The sequence below is a fragment of the Podarcis filfolensis genome (assembly GCF_964270895.1).
Source record: "Podarcis filfolensis genome assembly, chromosome: 2".
In the NCBI taxonomy this organism is placed as follows: Eukaryota; Metazoa; Chordata; class Lepidosauria; order Squamata; family Lacertidae; genus Podarcis; species Podarcis filfolensis.
Genome location: NC_139605.1, coordinates 8,143,415 through 8,160,905, shown reverse-complemented (window position 1 = coordinate 8,160,905; position 17,491 = coordinate 8,143,415). Strand labels below are relative to the sequence as shown.

General features: G+C 49.7%; 2 protein-coding genes across 6 annotated transcripts in view; one reads left to right on the top strand and one right to left on the bottom strand.

The window, feature by feature from the left end:
• The window catches only part of LOC310756746 (uncharacterized protein), a 1,375,527-nt gene that overhangs the window by 888,041 nt on the left and 469,995 nt on the right, over positions 1 to 17,491 (top strand). The window lies entirely within an intron of this gene.
• The window catches only part of LOC310756559 (uncharacterized protein), a 29,855-nt gene continuing 18,197 nt past the window's right edge, over positions 5,834 to 17,491 (bottom strand). For 2 of the 5 annotated variants that reach the window (XM_083600841.1, XM_083600840.1), the window contains 3 exons: positions 11,057 to 11,877; positions 9,078 to 9,186; positions 5,834 to 7,711 (listed from right to left, as the gene is read on the bottom strand). In XM_083600841.1, coding sequence (XP_083456967.1) covers positions 6,696 to 7,711; positions 9,078 to 9,186; positions 11,057 to 11,877 — 1,946 coding nt within the window. In that variant the 3' untranslated portion in view covers positions 5,834 to 6,695. Of the gene's footprint in view, positions 7,712 to 9,077; positions 9,187 to 11,056; positions 11,878 to 14,290; positions 14,465 to 17,491 lie in introns of those variants that run through there. The other 3 variants (XM_083600843.1, XM_083600842.1, XM_083600839.1) reach the window with 3 other exon arrangements.

The following is a 17,491-nucleotide window of genomic DNA, read 5'->3' as shown; positions in this document are numbered from 1 at the left end:
AGGACAGGCGTGCAGAGCGAAAGATGAGCTCAGCCCAGCTGTTGGAGCATCCCAGAGGGAACAACAGCCGGGAAGAGCAGACGTGTTGGGAGCCAGAGAAACAGCCAGGAGGAGCTGCTGCAGACCAGCAAAGTAAACAAAGTCAACAAAGTAAAAAGGTGTTTTTGCTGCAAGTCCAGTGGACATCTGCTGCGGGACTGCCCGAGGAAACAACAAAAACAGCAGAAGCACAGGAGGCAGCAGAGAGAGTCTACCGCTTGGGTGTCTGCAGATAGTCAAGAAAAGGAAGAGCTGTGGGTTCTGGACAGTGGAGCTTCTCAAACCTTTTGTAAAAGAAAAGGATTGCTAACTGATGCTAGGGCTTCAAACAAAAAACATGTAAGTCTTGCTACGGGCCAGAAAGCTAATGTGGTTTGTGAGGGGGAGGTTGTGTTCCCACAGCTGGGACACACATTCAGGAATGTGTTGTGTGTGCCTAGTTTGCAAAACAATCTCCTGAGTATTCTAGACTTGGCAAAAGCAGGCTTTGAAGTAAACTTTGTGGGAGATCAGTGCCAGATAAAGCAAAATGGGGCAGTGTTGGCAAATGCTAACCTTAGAACTAATATGTATGTACTGCAGTGTGAGTCTAAGGTTGCAAATGTGCAAAATGTCCCAACCCATGATATGTGTATTCATCTCCTGCACAGGCGTCTGGCTCATGCTAGCTTTAAGGTGCTGAACAAAACATTGGAGTTGTGTGGGGGGATGAAAAACATTAAAAGTTGTGATAATTACTTAGACTGTAATATCTGCAAGGAGGTTAAAAGCAGGGCTTGCCCAGTAGCAAGAGCAAGCCAGAGAGAAACCCAAAAACCACTGGAGTTGATTCATGTTGATGTAACTGGTCCTTTTCCACCAAGTGTCTCCCATAACAAGTACTGTTTGATCCTAGTGGATGACTAGTAATTGTAAACAGTAATTGTAAACAGTAATTGTGGTGGTGGTTGTGCTGTGGTGTGGTGGTGCTGTGGTGGAGAGTATTCGTTTGCCTTAAGGAGCAGGTACTCTGTCTGGACTGTTTTTGTAAATACCTGTATATAGCTCACATTAAAAAGACTGCACTGAAAAGAAACCTGGGACTCTGAGCGTTTCTGCTGAAAGTGCCGCGAGGAATTCGCGACAGACTCTCCTTCCTTGGAGGTTTTTTAAGCAGAGGTTGGATGGAGCACCGCAAAACCAGTCACCTTTGACTGGGCTTAACCATTTTTTTTCCAGTTAAGATTCCTGCATTGCAGGGGGTTGGACTAGATGACCCTCGGGGTCCCCTTCCAACGGTTCTGTTTCTAATGGTCTCAACTCAGTATGTTCCTCTCGGCAAGGCCACCTCTATCCTTAAGCCTCTTGGAGAAGACAAGACTTTTTGACAGTGTTCACATTTCAAGCATCTATTTTCTTTCTTGGGCAAAGGCAAATGGAGGTGGTTGGGGGGAATCGACGCTGCCGAAAGCAGGATTGAACCCCCCTGCCCCATCAACGGCGATTGGATGTTGCTGGGTAGGCTGCACTCACCAGTTCCCTGCAGGGAACCCCAAGAATTAACAAGGAGGGTTAAATCTTGCGGTTTTAATTTGACTCCTCCAACTTCAACAGGAGGGCGAAAACTGCCTACTGACCTATCACCTGGAACCATGATTGTATCAAATGATTGACAAGTGGGTGGTCTTACCTACCTGTCAAACGGGGGGGGGTGTTAGGAGAAAGATTGGGCCTGCAGTCCCTCACTTCCTACTTCCTACTAAACCCAGTTGGTTTAGTTGCCCCCCCGCCCCAGGTAAGGTCTGCAGTGGACGAGGTATCTCATCAATGCAATATTTTAAATAACTGAATAGTGCATAGGGTGTTTTGTCTAGGGTCAAGCTTGAAGTCCACCCTGAAGCAGTCGAAGATGGGCCTCAAGTGTGTGTGGTCAGAGGGTGGGTGTCCTTTGGGGGCATATCCTCTAAGCCCCGTTTTCTCTCCCCACCCCCGCCAGTATGAAATCAAGCAAGATTATTTGTGGGTACGTTATTTGTTCTTCTTTTCTGGGAACTTACCGTTAGAAAATTCTTTTTCCCCCCTCACTAAAAACACAAATACACACATGCAAATATTTGTTTTTCCCTCTGCATCCCATGCTAACAAGACTGAATAATCAAGTTACATATTATTAAGTCTCTGTAACTTTCCATTTGCCTGTCGGTATTGACAACGGTGCTATTGAATAATTGAAGGCAATCTAGTTTGCAGTGCAGCCAATTCCTTTGTGGGTTAATGGGCAGCCATTGTAAGATTTGGGTTGTAGGAAAAAGGATGGAGAAGGCATATGTATGTATGTATGGGTGTATGTATGTATGTATTTACTTTTGGCCTGGTGTTTCAGTTAAATGCTGACCCCAGCCTTGGTTTTATGGGTCCTCGCCTCATCACCTTGAGCAACTTGGAATTTCACCCAGGTGAGCGAGGAGACTGTCAAAAGAGGATGCCGTGCTTGGTCCTCCTCCAGTAGCACATTGTGCTTCTTTGCATAGCAGGCGAATGACTCTTGCTTCCCGCTTTGCGGAGGGTTGGATTAGATGTCCCTTCCAACTGCAGCTCTGTGAATCTGGGACTATACTGCAGACTGTTGGCAAAGGGACCTTATGCCTTTGCCGCTGGAAGAACACAAGTACTGACTGCCTGTTCATTCCTGGGCCCAATTCAAAGACGCTCACTTTAAAGCCCTAAATGCCGTAGGCCCCCAATATCCGAGAGTGCCTCCTTCCCAAAACCCTCTCGGGTTTTAAGATCAGCAGAGAGGACCTTGAGGTAGTCTTGCCTCTGTCAGAAGTTGGGGGATGGTGGTGGCCCAGCAGAGGGCATTCTTTGTGGCAGCCCCCAAGTTGTGGAATTCCCTCCCAGCAGAAATACGCCTGGTACCTTCATTGCAGCTTTTGGCGAATGAATACACTCTTTTCTCCCTGGACTGTGACACCAGAGGGGTGCATGGGCTGGGTGATATATCGTCTAAAACCAGTTTGGAGTCCATATACAATGGTACCTCAGGTTACAGACGCTTCAGGTTACAGACTTCGCTAACCCCGAAATAGTACCCCAGGTTAAGAACTTTGCTTCAGGATGAGAACAGAAATTGCATGGCGGCGGCAGCAGGAGGCCCCATTAGCTAAAGTGGTACCTCAGGTTAAGAACGGACCTCCAGAACAAATTAAGTTCTTAACCCGAGGTACCACTGTATCAGTTTCATAGATTTTGACCTGGCAATATATTGTGAATCAAGATATGTGTTAGGGCTGGGCGATATGACCTCCAAAACCAGTTTGGAGTCCATATCAGGCTATTGGTTTCATAGTTTACCTGGTAATATATTGCAAACCATGGCGTGCTCTGCAAAAAGGTGGGAAAACTGTGAAACCAGCCACTGCTTCCCCATAGCTCCACCCTTATTTCAGACATTGTGATGTATCAGAATATTGTGGTGTTTAGCTGGTGATATATCACAAAGTTGAAAGCCAGATATAGCCATAGCTGTCAACTTTCAAATTTGAAAATAAGGGATCAGCAGCCTCACCCGTCCCGGGGACAGTCTATGGGATATCTAACAATCCGGGATAGCAGCGGGAAGCAGCGGGAAACAGCACTGGAATAAGGGAATTTCCTGCAAAAAAAGGGAAGGTTGACAGCTATGGATATAGCCCAGCCCTACTATTTGCTGCTACATAGTTCCAGACATTGTGATAGATCGGTATATCGCGATGCTGAAAAGCAGGTATCGACCCAAACCGAGTGTGAGGGCCCACCCTATTCCTGCAGTGGTGATGTGCTTTAACTATCTTTAATACGGAATTTAACATTGTACTCTCCCCTAGGACCTGCTGGTGAAGAATGGGGAGTAAATGTCACACCAGACGGATGCCCCAGCAGGACCCCGACCCCCCCAGCTCGACCCGAGTGCAACTTTCCCCATTCTGACAGGGGAAAAGGGATTTTGCAGAGCTGGGGAAAATGGCAAAAAAGGCAGGCAAAATGATTCAGGGAGGTCCTAGAGGCCTCCCACCTCCTTCCCAAAACCTAGTTAGTCCTTCCCCAGCTTTGGGAAGGAGGTGGGAGGCTTCTAGGACCCTGGCCCTTCAAACAACCAGCTTTGGGAAGGCAGCATGAGGGCTGGTGTGGGTGTGCGATCCCCGTTGTGTTCAGTGGGGCTTTGTTGTTTAGTCGTTTAGTCGTGTCTGACTCTTCGTGACCCCATGGACCAGAGCACGCCAGGCACTCCTGTCTTCCACTGCCTCCCCCAGTTTGGTCAAACTCATGTTTGTAGCTTCGAGAACACTGTCCCGCCATCTCGTCCTCTGTCGTCCCCTTCTTGTGCCCTCCATATTTCCCAACATCAAGGTCTTTTCCAGGGAGTCTTCTCTTCTCATGAGGTGGCCAAAGTCTTGGAGCCTCAGCTTCAGGACCTGTCCTTCCAGTGAGCACTCAGGGCTGATTTCCTTAAGAATGGAGAGGTTTGATCTTCTCGCAGTCCATGGGACTCGCAAGAGTCTCCTCCAGCACCATAATTCAAAAGCATCAATTCTTTGGCAATCAGCCTTCTTGATGGTCCAGCTCTCACTTCCATACATCACTACTGGGAAAACCATAGCTTGAACTATACGGATCTTTGTTGGCAAGGTTCCAGCCAAATGGGTTTAGCAGGAGTGGGGGGCCGGAAGCGGTCAATGTGCCAGATCCTTCTCTCTTTCCCCACAGGCCACGTAGACAGGTGGACAGGGCAATCATCTCCTAGCACCTTGACACCAGGTAACCCAATTTTGCACAGCACAATGTACCAAAGCCTCAATTCTCTGCTGCTTTATGCCAGGGCCACGCCTTAACCTTCCCCACACTTGGCATCATGCATGACATACGGGGAGCAGGAGAGCATGGCTTGGCCAGACAGGGAGGCCTGGTGGCCTCAGTGGCCCGGAGTGCCTTCTATCAGCTTCAGTTGGTCCCCCGGCTACGCCCCTATCTGGACAAGGATAGCCTAACTACCATTGTCTATGCTCCGGTAACTTCAAGGTTAGATTACTGCAATGCGTTATACGTAGGGCTGCCTCTGAAGACAGTTCAGAAACTTCAGCTAGTGCAGAATTCAGCGGCAAGGTTGCTCACCAGAGCAAGACGCTTTGAGCACATTACATCAATCCTGGTCCAACTGCACTGGCTACCGATTAGTTCCCGGGCCCAATTCAAAGTGCTGGTTTTGACCTATAAAGCCTTAAGTGGCTCAGGACCGCAATACCTCAAGGACTGCCTCTTTCCATATGACCCAGACCCTGAGATCATCTTCTGAGGCCCTCCTTCGTGTGTCGCCTCCTCGAGAGGGCCGGAGGGTGGCAACACGAGAACGGGGCCTTCTCTGCAGGGGCTCCCCATCTGTGGAATGCTCTCCCCAGGAAAGTTTGCCTGGCACCTTCATTGTACACCTTTAGATGCCAGGCAAAAACGTCTCTTTTTAACCAGGCCTTTGGTTGATCTGATTTACATCCTATGCCCTTTTAAAATGTGTTTTTTTGTAGGTGGGGGGGGGGCTACTGGGTTGTTGTTTTTATTTTTATTATGTATTCTGTGGTTTTATATCTTAATTTTATTCTGTGAACCACCCTGAGACCCCCAGGTATAGGGCGGTATATAATTTCATATAATAATAATAGTAAGCAAACCTTCCCCCTCCGCAAGGGGACTGTTGGCGAACATTCCATAAAATCAGGAGAATGCTTAGAAGCAACTCTCTTATTTCTCCTTGCGGCGAATAAAGCCAACCCTCACGTGAATGTTTACTTCGTTCAGGATTTATTTTGCAGCCACCACCACCAAGACAGGATGGGCGGTTGGTCACAGGAAGGCATTCTACCTACCCCACCTTGTAAAAAATCCACTGCCTTTCCGTAAAGTCCCATTTCTAAAGGACACATCTCCCCACCCCCATGAAAGATTCCTTGCTCAGACCATAAGAAGTTCAGCACAAGCAACGTGAGCAGGAGTAACCCCTTACATGGAAGCTGATTGGTGCCTGGGGCACTTTCCCAGAATTCCAGCGGCTCTTTAGTCTGTTTTGGACATGGGGAGAAGGGGGGGGAGACAGCCAGTGCTGTGAATCCCACTCAAGCCCCACTCGCTCGACCCCCTCTTTTGGCTTCCAAGACACCTCCAAATATGTGTACGCATATAAACTTTAAAACCTATCTTGGCACAGATGAGGATTAGAAACTTGCTTTGATTTTTTAAAAAAGCCAAACTCGTCAACAGGAGGCGGAATTCTTTGTCAGATCCCAATTTCGGCACATACATTGGGCAAAAGTTAGTTGTCCACAAACACAAAGTAATAAGTATACTTGGGAGACGGGCTAAGTTAGTCACTTGTGGAAAACGGCAGCGAAAAGCCGTTTTCGTAAAACGTCCATGCTAGTCGCTCGGGGCGCATTAAGAATCGGTACCAAGCGAACAGGCTTTTACAAACAAGGCGGGCTGTAAGCCAGGGGTGCTGTCAGGGCAGAGGTCTGGGGCCTACTCAGCACAAGGAGCAGAGGAGAAGGCCTTCAAACACAGCAGGACTGGCTCGCCACATTTTGAAGTAATGCACTTTGCCATTTACAAAACAAAAACCGGAAAATCCCATCGTGTCAAATTACCTCGCGCTATAAGTAGCCCCACTCGGTGTGGAGAAGGACACACATATGCCCCACCCTCACGTCCTTCTGCGTAGCGATCCTTTGAGCCGCTTCTGCCGCTTCCTCCTTCGCGGGAAGTCCAATCTCGGCCGGGCCGAAGCTTTTCCCACCCTCCAAGTGCTGCGGGTACAGTTTCTGCCTCGTGTGCCTTCTCTCGTGGGTGCTGCAGTGAGACCTCTGGCTGAAGCCCTTGCCGCAGTCCAGGCACTTGAAGGGCTTCTCCCCCGTGTGGGTCCTCCGGTGGCGGACCAGATCCGAGCGGTGGCGGAACGTCTTCCCGCAGTCCGAGCAGTTGTAGGGCCTCTCCTTGGCGTGCATCCGCTGGTGGCGGCCTAGGAGCGAGGGCTCGCTGAACTTCCGCCCGCAATCCGGACAGCGGTAGGGCTTGTCGCTGGCCGTATGGGTCCTCTTGTGCACCACCAGGTTCGAGCTGTCGCTGAACCCTTTGCCGCAGTACGAGCACTTGTAGGGCTTCTCGCCCGTGTGGGTCCTCCGGTGGCGGACCAGGTACGAGTTCTGGCAGAAGCTCTTGCCGCAATCCAAGCACTGGTACAGCTTCTTCTCTGAGTGGATTCTCCGGTGTGCGATGAGGTTGGAGCGGTCGCTGAAGCTTCTCCCGCAGTGGAGGCACTGGAAGGGTTTTTCCCCCGTGTGGGTTCTCCGGTGTTTAAGGAGGTCAGAGCTCCGGCCAAACGCTTTCCCGCACTCGGTGCACACTTTCCTCCTCCGGTCCTTGTGGATCCTCTCTTGAGCTGCCAGGTCGCCGAGTTTTGGGACAACTCCCGGAGAGGCTACCGGTTTGCACTCCCCGTCTCCCAAGGGGACGCCGTGTGGATTCTCTGATTTGTGTTGGTTTTCAAAGGAGCCCAGCTGCTCAGGACATAGGAAAGGGTTCTCTCCGTACGACCCGGAAGGCCCAGTTTTCTCAGAACATCTCATCCGAGGTTTCTCTTCTTCATTCTCGCTCGCCCACCCATCGCCTGCTGGGAATTAAGAGAAGGGAGAGACACATCGGTCATTCCTTGCAAATAAGAGAATTGAATGATGAACTGATTTCTTTATACAACCTAAGGAAAGACTGGGCTGCTGGGCCAAGCCAATGACCCATCTCATCCAGCATAAATGTTCACAGATGCAGGACAGATAAAATAACTTCTCCATGCAGCACACAGTTCATCTTTGGAACTTGGTTTCACAGGAGGAAGTGGTGACCACCAACTCAGATGACTTTAGAAGAGGCCTGGTCCTGAACGGGGTAACTGTGCCCTGAAGGACCAGGTGTGCAGTCTAGGAGTGATTTTGGACTCCCAGCCATCCATGGAGGCACATGTCATGGATGGGCAGCTGTCTACCAGCTCCATCTGGTATGCCGGCTGAGACCATACCTGCCTGTACACTGTCTCTCTGGAGTGATGCATGCGCTGCAATGTGCTCTATGTGGGGCTACCTTTGAAGGTGACCGGGCAACTGCAACTAATCCAGAATGCGGCAGCTAGACTGGTGACAGGGAGTGGCCGCCAAGACCATATACTGTAATACCAGTCCTTGAAAGACCTACATTGGCTCCCGCTACATTTCTGAGCACAATTCAAAATGTTGGTGCTCACTTTTAAAGCCTTTAACGGCCTTGGCCCAGTATACCTGAAGGATATTATTAATAAAATGAAGGTCTTCATTTTTGAAAGGTTCAGCCCGCCATCTTGATTCAAAATGGCGTCCAGTGGTATCCATACACAACACCCTGCTCTTTTTCAAAATTTCGGGTATTTTGTGCAAAATTTGGCTGTGATATCCAAATGTGTCCAGATCAGTAGAGGATAAACAACTTTCCAAAATATATAGTAGAAATAAAATATATTTTATTTCTCTCCACCCCCATCGTCCAGCCTGGACACTGAGGTCCAGCTCCGAGGGCCTTCTGGCGGTTCCCTCCCTGCAAGAAGTGAGGTTACAGGGAACCAGGCAGAGGGCCTTCTCGGTAGTGGTGCCTGACCTGTGAAACTGGGCAAAGGCCTAGGCCTTGTCAGAGTACCCTGTTATATTCATTTATGACAGCTTTGATATGCTGTGGGGGTTTTTAACCTCAGGCAATGAAAAACTAACACCCTGCAGGGGTTCCCAAGAAGAGTAAAATACAATAAAAACAAGAGACTATAATAAAAAAGTTAGAATGTGATCAGTAAAAGAGAAATACCATTGCAAATTAAAAGCAAGGCTTTTTTTTTTTAAGAAGGCTTCATAACTCACCAAAAGAGCAGGGGTGGGAAATGTGGCCCTCTGTGCACCTTTAACTGGCCCGTGGAACCTTCCAGAGACCACACCCCCTGCACAGGCAGGAGGAATACTTACCCATCGAGCTGCCATCGCTGTCCTGCTTTGCTTCCCTGTACAGCTGCCACAGCCCCACGTCTGATGGAGCCTGCTCCGCCTTGGGCATTTCCTGAAAAGGCTTTGAGATCTAGAACCACAAGGGAGAACAAAGAAGGTTTGCGGAAGACAATGCAAGGCAGACTAAAGGAAAGGTTTCTTCACACAAGAGAGCAGAGTTAAACTGCGGAACTCCCTGCCACAAGGAGGAGGAGCGGCCACCAACTTGGCCGGGATTAAAATAGGATTCTAAAACAAATTCTTCACATGTTGAATGTGTAATTCCCGGGAAATCATTTCTGGTGATGGTGTGTGTGTGTGTGTGTGTGTGTGTGTGTGTATGTGTGTCTCTGTGCTGTCTGTCTACATCCCAACACATACATAGAGCTGAAAGGGAAGTCAGGTCACATGCAGTCCATACGAGATTTTAACATAACATTTAGTGAATTTTTTGATGTTGACCATCCTTTTGAAGCAGAAGGCAGTGCATCTATAGAAAGGAGTGACTGAAGGTTTGGGTTGCTGCAACTCTAATAAATTCTTGACCTCTGTTGGGCCCTGTTCCTGCAGGAAGACACATGTTTGTATTTCAGGCAGATGCTCCTAATCCAGGACTAATTCCTGATGTGGATGCTGTAGGAGTCACAGTTGTGTTAATCACCTGCACCTACAGAGGTCAAAAATTTATTAGAGTTGGCTATTATGTGAACAGTGAATATACTGAAACAGAATTGAGAGAAAATCCTCCGGTAAAACCAGATTTTTCTAAGCTCCAGAGGAATATTTTGGCATCTAACCCCAGGGTCACAAGATTCCACATTAATTGGGAGGACAACACTGAAAAACTGACAGATGCAGAGAGCAGCAAACCTTCAGTCGCTCTTTTCTACAGACGTACTGCCTTCTGCTTCAAAAGGATGGTCAACATCAGAAAATTCACTAAACGTTATGTTAGAATCTCATATGGACTGCATGTGACCTGACTTATCTTTCAGCACTATGTACCATAGATTCCGGCATATTAGGCGACTGGGCGTATAAGACGACCCCCCAAATTGGCAGCTGCCAATTTGGGGGCTTGATTTATATGCCCAGTGTTATACGTGGCAGTTTCGCTGGGGAGCGGCAGTGGGTGGCGGGCTCTGCGCTGGGAGGAAGCTGCCTGGTGAAACTGCCCAGTGATGCTAAGCTGGCTTCACTGGGCGGCTTCCTCCTGGCACGGAACACGTTGCCGCTGCCCAGCGAACCCATACCCGGCGTATAAGATGACCCCCAACTTTTGGAGGATTTTCCGGGGTTAAAAAGTCATCTTATACGCTGGAAAAGGTCCGTATAGTTAAAGCTATGGTTTTCCCAGTAGTGATGTATGGAAGTGAGAGCTGGACCATCAAGAAGGCTGATTGCCGAAGAATGGATGCTTTTGAATTACGGTGCTGGAGGAGATTCTTGAGAGTCCCACGGACTGCAAGAAGATCAAACCTCTCCATTCTGAAGGAAATCAGCCCTGAGTGCTCACTGGAAGGACAGGTCCTGAAGCTGAGGCTCCAAGACTTTGGCCACCTCATGAGAAGAGAAGACTCCCTGGAAAAGACCCTGATGCTGAGAAAGATGGAGGGCACAAGAAGGGGACGACGGAGGACGAGATGGTTGGACAGTGTTTTTGAAGCTACCAGCATGAGTTTGACCAAACTGCGGGAGGCAGTGGAAGACAGGGGTGCCTGGCGTGCTCTGCTCCATGGGGTCACGAAGAGTCGGACATGACTAAACGACTAAACAACAAATACGTTGGAATCTATGATGTTAGGATGTAGACAGACTTAAAATAGGATTCGGCAGATTGAGAGAGGAGATGGCTGTCGGTGGCTACTATGAGCCACAATGGCTATGCTCTCTCCCCGCTGCGGTTAGGGGTCCTGCTTCTGCCACCCTCCAAAGTCCTGAGGGACGGAAAGCTGCCTCACCTGCTGCTCCCACCTCTTGGGCTCCCGGGGCCTCCTCAGGAACCCCTCGGCCAGGGCCACCGCCTGGGCACAGGTCTCCGGCCCCCATTCCCTCACCCAACTCTGGATCTCGGGCGGCAGGATGGTCAGGAACTGTTCCAGAATCAGCAGCTCCAGGATCTGCTCCTTGGTGTGTCGCTCGGGCTCCAGCCACTGGCGACACAGTTCCCGCAGCCGGACGCAGACCTCGCGGGGCCCCTCGGCCTCCCGGTAGCCGAACTGCCGGAAGCGCCGGCGCTGGGACTCGGCGCTGACCAGGCCCGGCCTCGAGCTCTCGGCCTTTAACTTCCCGCTGGCGCCGTCGCCCCTGTCTCTGCCTTCCGGAGGGTGTTGGGGGGCTGCCTGCGGCTCTACTGAGAAGGGCCGGGCTGCCCAGTCCCCTCGGGGCCACATCCAGGCATCGGCGGCTCCCTCAAAGGCCTTGCTGCTCTCCTCCCACGTCGCAGGCAGCTGCGGGTTGCCCCAGCCTGGGTGCGGGGACTGAACTGCCTTCAGGAACTCCTGCCAGGGACCGTCCCAGCCCTGTGGGATCCCGTCGCCTGGCTCCTGCTTCACTTGCTGCGAGGCCGGCCATCGCAGGAGCTCCGCCGCCATGCTGGCCGGAACGGTTTTCCTGGCTCTTTTGTTGACGTCCTTGTCGGGTTTGGGGCCTGCTGCGTCGTCTTCCTCCTCACCTGCTCTCTCTCCGGGCCGAGGCCCTTGCTCAAGCACTGGCTGGTAGGGAAGGGCTAAGGACATGGCGGCGCCACTTCCCACGGCGGCCATCTTCTCCCTCTCTTGGCCTAGAAATGTTAAGAACACAACAAAATCACCTCGCCAGCTGAGCTGAGCCCGGTTCTTGGTTTCCTACCATGCGCAGCCTGACTACCTTGGAAGGTTGGAGGGCCATTTGTCAGGGATTCTTTAGCTGTGGTTCCTGTGTTGCTGGGGGTTTGGCTTGCTGACCTTTGGGGGTCCCTTTAACTCAACAATTCTATGGCAGTAATAAAAAATAACAATAAAAAGCCTAATGGAGCTGGACATAGGAAGCTGCTTTATATACAATTGCACTATGGCAGCAGCTCTCCTGCGTTTCAGGTGCGGCCTCCCCAGCCGTACTTGGACATGCCAGGGATTTAACCTGGAAACTTCTGCATGCAGGGCAGAATCTCTGACCGTTCCTCCTTCTCCAGCATCTACAAATAATAAAACTACAGAGTTGGAGAGGGCCCAGAGTCATCAAGTCCAACCCCCTGCAATGAATGCAATTTCAGACAGAGACTTTCCTGTTAGATTATCACGGCTACTGGTGATCTAAAACCCTGTCCACCTTGAAAAACAGATTTAATTTAAGGAAGAGCTTTGAGTTGCTAACTATTATTATTGTCACTGATTTATTCATCGCCTTCTGAACCACCCTCTCTCATGGTGATTCACATATAAGGTAATTAAAAGCAGTTAAAACAGACAAAGGTAACAAATAGGTTTATAACAAGACTAAAATCCTTGGCAAAGACGACACTTGTGGTAAAGACTCCCTTTATCCAGCTGGGAAAACCTGTTGGAATAAAAATATCTTCCACGGTTCCCCGAAGTGCAGATTGACAGGGATGCTGTTCCACAGAACAGGGGCAGCCACACTACAGGCCCTGCTCTGAGCTTATGGACAGTGGGCTTCTGAGATCTTTGGAACTTGCAGTAATTTTTCCTCCAGACTGCAGCGATGTGCTGGGTACATTGCTCTTAAGTTGTGGTACATGGAAACTGCAAGGAAGCTACCAGCATTTCTATTCTCTGGCAACACTCCTGTGCTATTAACAGCCTCACACATGGTGGGTTCAACAGGTGCAGCTCCCCATCTAGATCACTGGGCAATCAGATGTAAAAGTGACTATGGGTTCCCTGTTGCAGTTACGCAGAAGGGGCTGACCGGAACCAGCACAGCTTGCAGAAGGGCAGTGCTTGGCATGCGACCTATGGGTCTCCATGTGCAGCACCGCCATTAAATGTTATCTTATGATGCCTCCTGATTCCCTGCTCACTGCAATTTCTTTTTATTGATTTATTAAATTTGTCAGTTGCTTCATCTTGCCCAGGGCAACCCAAAGCAACTTAAAACACTGATTGAAATGGGAGCTACAAGGACCAATGGCCTGATTCAGAAAAAGGCAGCTTCCTCTCTTCCTCAAGGTTAACCGCAGCCATCAAATATATAAAAAGGCAAAACATAAAAGCCAACAGCGATCGAACCCTCAAAACAAAACTGATCCAACTAAAAGGGGAAGGGAGGAAACAGCTCAGAGGCAGGACAGATGCTCTGCATGCAGAAAGTCCCAGGTAGGGTGGGAGAGGGTGTCCCCTGCCTGAGACCCTGGAATGCATCAAACTAAGCTTTACTCATAATAGATCCACTCAAATGAATGACTCTAGATCGGTCATGTCTGTTCACTTTAGTGGATCTGCCTTGAGCAAGACTAGAAATGGCACCATGGGAGAGCTGCTGCCAGTCGGTGTAGGCAAGTCTAAGGTAGATGGAGCAACTTGGTATAAGGCAGCTTCCTTTGTTCCTTTGCAACTTGTCCCCAAGGAACTAGAAACAAAATTAAATAAACTTGTCAAAAATCCCCTCTTCTGCATAACTGCTAAAAGACCCAGGAATCTCCCTTTCCTTGAGAAGGTACCTTCTACAGAGGCAGGCCACTGGCCCATCAAGCTAAATACTGTCTACACGGACTGGCAGCAGCTCTGGAGGGTTTGGGGGCAAGGGACAACCCTTCCTGGAGATGCTGGGAACTGAATCTGACACCTCCTGCATGCAGTACAGATGCTCTACCCCTGAGCTACGCCCCTTTCGGTGAGGATCAACTAGTAACATCTCTGCGCTTCACCTGCTGAACATCTGCCTGCTGCGCTTAAAAAAAAAAAGAAGAAAAACACACAGAAACCTGATTTGGGAACCTGCGAGAGGAAAATGAGCAGCTAGAGATGGGTGCAAGGTTAGTGAGAGAAACAGCCCACAAATCCTAACCTGCAAAGGCACATATGCATTTTCAACCCCCACCCCCCTGCAGGATCCCTCCGCCCCCCACCCAGGGGACCCCCCCATCTCCCCGCTCCCATTTTCCCAGTCTCAAGGCTTTGCTTCTCCTCCTCCTCCTCCTCGCCCGCCCGTCTGCCTTTTGTCCTTCAATACAGAAGCCCCAGCTTAAGGCTCACCCTTGGAAGGCAGCACCCCCTCCCCCACGTGGGAGGCAGGAGGCGGGGCGGGAAGGAAGGAAGCCAGGAAGAAAGAACCCTTCTCTATGGATCGCCTTCACTTCCTGCTCCCGTGTTTTCCCGCGACTTGTCTAGGCCCACGCAGATCTTTGGCCACCTTAACTCTTTCAGCACCACGTCAGCGCAAGCACTTGGCCTCGCCGGTCTCTCAAAGGATGCATGCATGAAAAGAGGAAAAAAAAGTTTCCATTTTTATATGAAAATTTTGCAATTGACTTTGAACACATCCTTCCTGAGAGAGAGACAAATAACAAACTTACCGGCCGACTAATATGTTTTGGCTATTGTATGCGCTGCAGGGATGTTGATTTATTGGTTTTTAGTTTTAAATCATCACTTGCTTTTATCTACTATTTATTTCTTTTATCAGCTGCTTGTGATGTGTCAGTTTGTTGCTTTGACGTGTATAACAGTGCTTTGACACCTGTAATGCTCCCCCCCATTTTCTGTTTTTTGTTTGTTTGTTTTTTAAAAAATTTTAACCTAAAACAAACAGGCAGTTGGAAGGGACCCCAGGGATCATATTATGGGATGTAAAGGTTCAGTCAAGTGCAACATTCTGACAGAGGACTAGCGGCTTCCATGTTCTAACTGGTTGCTGTGACAACCAGTTTGTCAGTTGCTGGTAGTTTTGAAAGGTAACTGCTCAGTTTTAATCACCCCAGGACCAACTTCCTTCTGGTACAGTTTGCTTGTTATGTACCGTATTTTTCGCACCATAGGACGCACCGGACAATAGGACGCACCTTGTTTTAGAGGGGGGAGAACAAGGGAAAAAAATTATTCCGCTCTCTGCCCAGTGCCCCTTCATTGAAGTGGCAGGAGGCGCTGCGCAGAGAGTGGGAGAATTTTCCCTCTCTTGTTTTCCCGCTCTAAAACAAGGTGCCGTTTAAGGTGCGTTCAGGCGGCTACCTTGGAAGCCTGGAGAGCGAGAGGGGTCGGTGCGCACCGACCCCTCTCGCTCTCCAGGCTTCAGGTTCCTTTCGACCTGCTCTTTGGGGCTGGCGGGGGGAAGCCCACCACCAGCCCCAAAGAGCAGGTCAGGGAGCAGCGGAAAGGCGCAGCGGAGAGGCTGCTGCCATAGTCACGCATCACTTCTCCAGCTGGGAGAGGGTCGCGGGGCTATGGCTTCTTTAGCCCCGCACGCGCTCTCCCGGCTGGAGAGGTGACGCACGGCTATAGAGGCTCCTTCCATAGCTGTGCGTCACCTCTCCAGCCGGGAGAGAGTAAGCCGGACTTCTTTAGCCCCGCGCACGCTCTCCCGGCTGGAGAGGTGACCCGCGGCTATGGAGGTTCCTGCCATAGGCGCGCGTCACCTCTCCAGCCGGGAGAGGGTCGCAGGGCGATGGCGTCTTCGCTCCATAGGACGCACACACATTTCCCCTTCATTTTTGAAGGGGAAAAAGTGCGTCCTATAGAGCGAAAAATACGGTAACCTCAGCCGGCCTTCAGGTACAGTTCTGTAAACCAGAATGAATCTGAGAGTAAAATAGTTTCATGTTAACATGAATCAGATTCGTGTGTGTACAGTGGTACCTCGAGTTACATACGCTTCAGGTTACATACGCTTCAGGTTACAGACTCCGCTAACCCAGAAATAGTGCTTCAGGTTAAGAACGTTGCTTCAGGATGAGAACAGAAATTGTGTAGCAGCGGTGCGGCGACAGAGGGAGGCCCCATTAGCTAAAGTGGTGCTTCAGGTTAAGAACCATTTCAGGTTAAGAATGGACTTCTTAACGAATTAAGTTCTTAATCCAAGGTACCACTGTATTCTTTAAGAGGGATTCAAAGGGATTTTTAACAAGGAAGGCATCTTTATTAGAACTCCAACGAGTCAGCAACAAGCCGATCGCTGCGTAAACTTATAAAGGGGATTGTTTAACTCTGCTAATGGAAACCTTCCCGCAATTGTATGCACTGCAGGGATATTGATTTATTGGTTTTTGGTTTTAAATCATCACCTGCTTTTATCTACAGTGGTACCTCGGGTTACAGACGCTTCAGGTTACAGACGCTTCAGGTTACAGACTCCGCTAAGCCAGAAATAGTACCTTGGGTTAAGAACTTTGCTTCAGGATGAGAACAGAAATTGTGTGGCAGCAGCGGGAGGCCCCATTAGCTAAAGTGGTGCTTCAGGTTAAGAACAGTTTCAGGTTAAGAACGGACCTCCGGAACGAATTAAGTACTGAACCCGAGGTACCACTGTACTATTTATTTCTATTTTAAAAGTTTTATCAGCTGTTTGTGATGTGTCAGTTTGTTGCTTTGATGTGTATAATATTGACAGCTGTATTGCTTCTCCCTTTTTTTCTGTTTTAATTTTCTTTTAAAGGATTGACCTAAAAGAAATGGGCAAGTTGGAAGCGACCCCAGACATCATCCAGCTGAACCCCTGCAATGCAGGAATCTCAGCTAAAGCATCCATGACAGATGGCCACCCAACCTCCAAGGAAGGAGAGCCCACCACCTCCCGAGGGAGTCCTTTCCACTGCTGAACAGCTCTGACTGTCAGAAAGTTTTTCTGTGTGTCCATTGACTCCGCACGGGGTGGGGGCTTCAGATCAGCCATGATGAAGCTCACTGGGTGAGCACCGTCTCTCTGCCTAACCTACCTTGCAGGGTTGTTGTGGGGCATAGCTATCAATCGTCCCTCATTTGGCGGGAAACTCCCTTATCCCAGCGCCGTGTCCCGCTGCTGTCCCTTATTGATGATGTCCCTTAAATTTCCCGGGTTTCATGCTCGCCCGGCTTGGGAGGGAAGCAGTGGTTCGGGGTCCTCCGCCGAGAGAGAGAGCGCGCGCACGAGCTGCCGTGTCTCCGTCTCTCCTGAGGAGACGGGCGGCGTGGGCGAGAGTCTCCCTCCCTCCCTCTCTCTCGGGGCGGGGAAGGGCCGATGGAACTCCTCGCGCCAGGACGACGGCAGCCCTGACATGCTGCTTAGCATACCCTCCAACCAGTGCAGCATCTTAATGTAGTGATTTCCCCCTCTGCATCCCTTTCACAACTCTATTTTTATAAATCATTTGTCCATCCATAGTTCAAATTTTTACTACAAGTTTTCTGTCAGTCCTACCAATGTATGTAACTCTTGACAATAGCTTTTCAACTAAATTATAAGCTTTCCCCATTCTTTATGAAAGA